General features: G+C 33.9%; 2 protein-coding genes across 3 annotated transcripts; both read right to left on the bottom strand.

Moving 5' to 3' along the window:
* Positions 1–1,359: 1,359 nt before the first annotated feature.
* On the bottom strand, positions 1,360–2,325 carry LOC108479800 (UPF0496 protein At2g18630-like). Its single transcript, XM_017782600.1, has one exon. It carries the CDS (start codon positions 2,323–2,325, stop codon positions 1,360–1,362), a length of 966 nt encoding a protein of 321 aa, XP_017638089.1.
* Positions 2,326–4,007: 1,682 nt separating this feature from the next.
* On the bottom strand, positions 4,008–6,380 carry LOC108466153 (UPF0496 protein At2g18630-like). Of its 2 annotated transcripts, none has more exons than XM_017766514.2 (2): positions 6,017–6,380; positions 4,008–5,554 (listed from the first exon to the last, which is right to left on the bottom strand). In XM_017766514.2, the coding sequence occupies exon 2, from the start codon at positions 5,517–5,519 to the stop codon at positions 4,347–4,349; it is 1,173 nt and encodes a 390-aa protein (XP_017622003.1). In that variant the 5' UTR covers positions 5,520–5,554; positions 6,017–6,380; the 3' UTR covers positions 4,008–4,346. The 2 variants fall into 2 exon arrangements, with proteins under 2 accessions (XP_017622003.1, XP_017622007.1); XM_017766518.2 differs by having other exon boundaries at positions 4,008–5,521.
* Between the last annotated feature and the right edge of the window lie 970 nt (positions 6,381–7,350).

Here is a 7,350-nt window from a genome sequence, read left to right as displayed (position 1 = left end):
TTTTTTTCAAGGTAACAAAGAGTTCCGATTTATTGCCGAAATCAGTCCAAAGAAAACCGGATTCGGCAGAATAGGGATAGCACTTTAAGAGACTAAAGTACAACAACACCTGCTAGGAAACAAGCATGGAGATCGGGGGCTAATGATTCAATCAACACTAAGAACATAGCAGCATTGCATCACACACATATATAAATAAATGTATGCATTCTCACAGCTGAACGTACATATCCAATTTAAAGCATTTGTCAATATAAATAAATGTATGCATTCTCACAGCTGAATCTACATATCCAATTTAAAACATTTGTCAATGTAATATTATTTTTTTTCAAGGTAACAAAGAGTTCGATTTATTGACGAAATCAGTCCAAAGAAAACCGAATTCGGAGGAATAGGGATAGCACTTTAAGAGACTAAAGTACAACAACACCTGCTAGGAAACAAGCATGGAGATCGGGGGCTAATGATTCAATCAACACTACGAACATAGCAGCATTGCATCACACACACATATATAAATAAATGTATGCATTCTCACAGCTGAACGTACATATCCAATTTAAAGCATTTGTCAATATAATAATTTTTATTTTCAAGGTAACAAAGAGTTCTGATTCATCCCCAAAATCGGTCTGAAGAAAACCGGATTAGGGGGAACAGGGATAGCGCTTTAAGAGATTAAAGTACAACAACACCTGCTAGGAAACAAGCATGGAGATCAGAGGCTAATGATTCAATCAACACTAAGAACATAGCAGCATTGCATCACACACACATAAATAAATGTATGCATTCTCACAGCTGAATGTACATATCCATTTTAAAGCATTTGTCAATGTAATAATATTTATTTTCAAGGTAACAAAGAGTTCTGATTCATCCCCGAAATCGGTCCGAAGAAAACCGGATTAGGGGAATAGGGATAGCACTTTAAGAGACTAAAGTCCAACATCACTGCTAGGAAACAAGCATGGAGATCAGGGGCTAATGATTCAATCAACACTAAGAACATAGCAGCATTGCATCACACACATATATAAATAAATGTATGCATTCTCACAGCTGAATATACATATCCAATTTAAAGCATTGTCAATATAATAATATTTATTTTCAAGGTAACAAAGAGTTCCAATTCATCGCCGAAATCGGTCCAAAGAAAACCGGATTCGGGGGAATAGGGATAGCACTTTAAGAGACTAAAGTACAATAACACCTGTTTAGCATTAGATCATTTATTTAATCACAAACCTGAATGCATATAAATCGGAATGTAAAACCGATACGCCATAAATACGGTGAGGTATGTCATTGCTAGAGTTCCCAAGGGATTGTCTTCGCTCTCCGGTCGATGTGCTAGAGCATGAGCATCATCTGCCGCTGAATCCCTTCCCAATCCGTCCTAAATTTACAGCTACAGCCATCGGTCTCTCGAAGCAAATCTGTGATGATAGAAGTAACATGTTTCAATTTTTCGTTGATATCATCCATCCCAACCTTCAAAGTATATCCTTCTGTGAGCACGCAATCAACGGAGTGAGACAGTGACGTTTTCTTAATTTCCAATTCTTCAACTTGCATCCATATGGTGGTTGCACTAGAACCATAGATCTCCATTATAGCTGTTAACTTCTTCTTCATCTTTATCTTTTCCTTGTTCCGCTTCCAATACTTGTTGCACCATGTTCCCAACGGAACTATAGCAGTCGTCAACGCACCTGCCAAAGTTGTTATGACAGGCTTTGCGGATATGATTACCGCCACCACGGAAAAAACCAACATGGAAATAAAAGCGGCAACAAGAAAGGCCACTGACACCCTCCTCCATGTTTCCCATGATTCCACTTTCTTTTCGAGCGTTTTCTTCCGAGCACACACCTTCCCTTGCATCGATTCGTACCGCATATGGGCCATTCTTTTCTGTTCAAGGAACTTCTGAACGAAAGACTCTTCAGCTGCTTTGAACCTCCTCAGTTCCTCCAAGGCCTCAACGGAATTCCTCTCGACGGTCCCGACTTCTAATTTGTCCTCATAACATTTAACCGCCGACTCAATAATTCCGTGATTGTTTCGATCATGTTCGAGGCTATCCTTAAAGGCAGTACAGAACTCTGGAGTCTTTTTGAGGTTGTCGAAATATTCCTTCATGAAAGACTTCAAGTTCGAATCAACCGCAAGTGAGTTGATGACATTGTGAGTACGATTCGGGAGAGTATCACTATCACTATTAGCAACCCTGTTCAAGCTCGATCCAGCTTCGGATCGGGAATCCGGTTGCACTTCAATTATGAATGACGGTTCAGAACTAATAGATGATGCCATCGTGGCTGATAATAGATTCAAATGCTAATACACAGATCTAAGATCGTCTTCTCACACTAAAAACTCAGAAAGGGTTTTCAAGTGTCAGCACTTAGCCGAGGGTTCAAAGACCCTGACTGTGAGAGTAAAGTTTTTATTTGTGTAAACTATATAAATAAATCAACGTTGACCCAGAAAGTGTCGGCCGTGGAAATTGACAGAAATGTAAGTTTGGACGTAATTAGTGAACAAAGATTAAGTTTTTTTTTTTTTAAATAAGTATTTCTTATATAAAAAACTATAAAAATATTATTAAATAATAGAGCTTTTGAGTTTTTAAAAATATTTTTGAATAAAAATATTTTTTAAACCAAAAGTAAAAATAAAAATTTTAGTGTCTTTAGATGTAAATAAATAAATTAAAACATAATCTAATGCCATAAACTTAAGCGAACAAAAGATCAGAATTTAAAAAGTAAAAGTATCAACGAAGCTTTTGTATGAGTTAAATTATATTTATTTTATTTAAAAATATATAAATTATTTTATACGTATTAAATCAAAGAGTAAATTAATTTTTTCTATTAAAATTCCATCCATTCTTACTATTGAAATTGACATAAACCCCATGTGTTGACCTAATGATCAAAATATTTACTATCTTAAATATAATCCAAGTTTAAATCGTATTAATCACGTTGCTATTAAAGCTTTGTCTCTCTCTTCTATTAAAAAATTAACATGACTAATATACTATTAAATAAATAAAAAAAAACCTTTGGCAATGTGGGAAATGGATAACTGTCTGTAAACGTGTTAATTAAATCATTCGGACATCACTTTACAGTTTTGATCTCTTGTTTTATTGTGTTCTGTTTTTGGTGAGTCAACAAACACTTACACATATACCATTCAGTTTAAAGTAATTGGATTCTCTGCAACCTAAACTAATACATAAGTTGATATATTTGCTAAATAACTTTTTTTAAAATAATAAAATTTGATATTACGAATTTAATAGTTACCATCAAAGTTTTTTTAACTGAATCAGTTGGATGGGAAATTAGTTAAGGTACTAATCTATAATAAGAAGTCGGGTCAGTTTACTTATAAAACTGGTTGAACCAAATTTTTTTTTTTTATAATTTTTAATTAAATCAATCAAATCAATAAATTGATGATCTAATTAATTCAATCACCAATCTAATTTTGAAATATTGGTTATCATTTGAATCACGATCAAACTTTCAAATTTTAAGGAGTAGATAAGCTAAAAAAGAGATTTTGCCACTTACTCATGGTATTTTTATAATAAAATACACCACTTGAAATAAGAGAAAGAAACCAATTAATTTGTGAATTGATATGAATGAAATTTAAATTTTAATCAACTCATATAATTTAATCATTATAACATTATCAACATTATCAACATGTTGGAATTAATAACATTATTAGTTAATGATGTTAATGGAATGCTTAAAGCTATAATTTAAAAAAATTCACACAATCACACAATTAAAAATATTAAAGTAAGAAAAATCAAATCTTAAATGATAGCATAATAGAGGGACTAAAACCAAAATAAATATTTATTTTTATTTTAATTTTCAACACATTGATGAAGTTCAACACATCTAATTCAATCATGTGGAAGTTTTAAACAAACACTTCCTTTTAGTATGAAGTTATGAGAATTCAGATTCTTTCAATTAACTCTTTCAACTTTCACAAATTACTCTATTGCTAAAGGTAACAAAGAGATCCGGTTCATCAACGGAAAATCGGTCCGAACAAAACCGGCCTTACGGGAATATCCATAAAACCGTTACAATGTGAAGTACAACAACAACAACACCTACTATGAAACAAGCATGTATTAGATATCATCGAAAACATTGTATATAACATTGGACTGGCAGGTCCGTTTCAGAATTGGCATTTTTATAACTATTCACCTTATGAGTAGCTGCGGGATTTCATTATCTCGAGAGCGTAAATATTCGGTATAAGACAAAGATGGCGAGGTTGGTACATTGTTGCTAGAGATCCAAAGGCATGTCTCCGGTTGTTGATGTGCTAGAGTGTGTCATCATCCGGTGCAAAATCACTGCCCTGGCCATCCTAATATCATGGCTACACTTATCGGCTTGTTGACCTAATTTCTCGATGATTTCCATAAATTCTCCTAACTTTTTCTTGATTTCATCCATTGCAAGCTTCAATGCATCTTCTTCACCGAGTGCAAAATTGGCAGTCTTCAATAATGACTCGATTTTAATCTCTAAATTGGTCACGAGCACCCTTATGTCATCCATATCATAAATCGTAATGCGAGCAAAGAGCTCCATTGTGGTTGTTAACCCCATCTGCTCTTTCACCTCTTTCTCGTACCGCTTCCAAAGAGAGGTGCACCATTTTCCAACCGAACCGATAGGAACCGTCAATGCACTTGCTAAAGCTGTCACAACAGGTGGTGCAGATACGGCTGCTGCCACCACGGAAAAAATCAACACGGAGACAAACGTTGCTACAAACAAGACATTCGACACTCTCCTCCATGTTTTTAAAGATTTTAATTTCTTATCAAGCTTCCTTTTCCGAACTAGCAACTTCCCTAGCATCGATTCTTGCTGCTTACGGACCAAATCTAACAGTACAAAGAACTCCTTCGGGAAGGGCTTGTCAGCTACTTTAAATCTCCTCAGTTCTTCCAAGGTCTTCACGAATTTCTTCTCATTGACCCCAACTTCTAACCCGACCTCTTCATCGAAATACTTAACCGCCAATTGAATAATCAACTGATCATTCCGAGCTCGTTTGAGGCAATTCTCGAGCATGGTACAAAAATCTAAAGTCTTCTTGCTGTTCTCAAAGTATTCCTCAACCAAAGAAAATAACTCTGAATTGTTCCATATATCTCTTTGACATTCCAAAATGACTTTCACTACTGCCTGATTTGTTTCGAGAAGACAACAGGTAACCTCTTGGAGCGTGTTAAAGGATATCGATTGAACACCCGAACTGACCGCAAGCGTGCCGATGACACTGTTAGTATGTTCCTGGAGAGTCACATCGAAATGTTGCAGAGTTGAATCTTGTCTACAAGCAGCCTCGTACGAACTCAAATCAGCTTCTAACTGAGAATCCGGTTTAACTTGCGATATCGATTCGGCATTACCCCCTTTGGTTTTACTCGATTGACATCCCATCATGGCTGATAAAGATTCAAAATGGTAATGGAGAATACCTTAAAAAACCCAAAAGCATTACATACACACACACATCAGTTTACGTGCTAATTTAACTCTTACAATTTGAACTTATTTGATTACAGTGACTAAATTGATCCATTTAACAATAGAGGGACTAATCTGATCCGGTACCTATAATGCAGGGACCTTCCAGGTACTTTAACCCTAAAATAACTCGTATCTTAACATGAAGCTTCACTACAAACATCAATTCTAGCTAAAATTGCATTTAATAATCCACAAATCTAAATAAAACCCAGTAATCAAGTGAAAAATACGGTTTTTTCACACAAAAATCCCTAAAAAAATCCACACAATATGTTCTTGAAGTTCAACAAATGAACAAAATAAGAAAAGCTTGAGCAAGATCTTAAAAAACTCAGAGATAGTTTTCAAGCATATAGACCAAAAAGATTAAATCTTTGAGAGATTCGATAAATGCACAAGCTAAAAAGTACCTGAAAGTTCTTCTCAGTTGAAATCCTTAGCAAATAAGCTGAAAAAGCTATAATCCAGCCACCCAAAGGAGCAAACTTTACACACAGAGAGAGCTAAAAAAGGGGGCTTTTTTTGGGGGGGGTGAAGGGAAATGCATTGAGTCAATGCAGGAAATGAAGGTCGAAGGAAGTTGAGAAATTTGAAGGGAAATGAGGAAAAGTGTCGTCTACTACTTGAAACATCGTCTCTTTCAACTTAAAGGAGGGGTTTCAAAGGCCAAACTTGGGAGTGAAGCTTTGGTTTTTATTTCTCTAGCTTATGATAATTGGAGAGTAGAATAAAGATAGCTAATGTGGAAAAAACAATTATCTTTGGCCCATAATGGAAGGGGGGATATTTGTAATAAATGTATACATATATATGCAAAATTTGAATAACCTAAACCCAAATCCGAAATTGACTCAAACTAAAATAACTTAAAAGTTTTTAAAATTTAAATTGGTTCAATCTGAATTAATTCACATGTTAACTAATTTAACCAATCAAATTATCTTATTGATTAGTCTAAGACACAACACATCCAATTATTTTATATCTATTTTCGCTCACAAATTTTATTCTAGAAAAATAAAACTAAACTCTATGTGGAAATAATAATCCACATCTAAAATATACATGCCCGATAAGTTAATTAGTTACATTTAATTTTCTAAGAATCACAAATTCGACAAAATTAATTTATCATACATAACAATAAAATAATATTATACATTCATTCACATATTTTCTTCTAAACATGCATACAATTACAAGAATGTCACATCTTATCAAAATTAATCACACATAAAGAAGATAGAGAATTTAAGTCTCGATTTACACTATAAACATATCACAACTTGACTCTGATACTGATTGTTAAAAAATTCGATTCGAAAATAGTTTTCTTGCACAACAAAAAATAAAAATTTTAAAAATCAACTTGGTTTGTGATATTTCTAGCAATAAATGAAGTAGCACCTGTGTTTTCAACTAGAAGGAGCATTGTCGTTATTGGCTTTCAATCGACCTTCTTCACTATTCTCGTACTACAAACTATTTCGAGTGTGTGTTCAAATGATTTGAATCAAATTTAAAACCAGAAATAGTTTCTTTGTTTTAGTGTGAAAACAGAAAATTTCTTCTCAATAAAACCAAAAAAAAATTAATTTTAGAAACTATATTCAAATACTTAGAGAATAAAACACTTTCTATTTTCAGGAAAAATAACAATATCTGAAATTTGTATATTTAACCCTACCGGTGTCATCTATTGATAGGGAGAAGAAGTAGAACTCTTATTGAATTGTAAAAGTTT

This window comes from Gossypium arboreum, chromosome 2 (assembly GCF_025698485.1).
Source record: "Gossypium arboreum isolate Shixiya-1 chromosome 2, ASM2569848v2, whole genome shotgun sequence".
NCBI classification, from domain to species: domain Eukaryota; kingdom Viridiplantae; phylum Streptophyta; class Magnoliopsida; order Malvales; family Malvaceae; genus Gossypium; species Gossypium arboreum.
The sequence above is the reverse complement of the archived record's forward strand: the minus strand, read 5'-3'. Positions and strand labels throughout refer to the sequence as shown.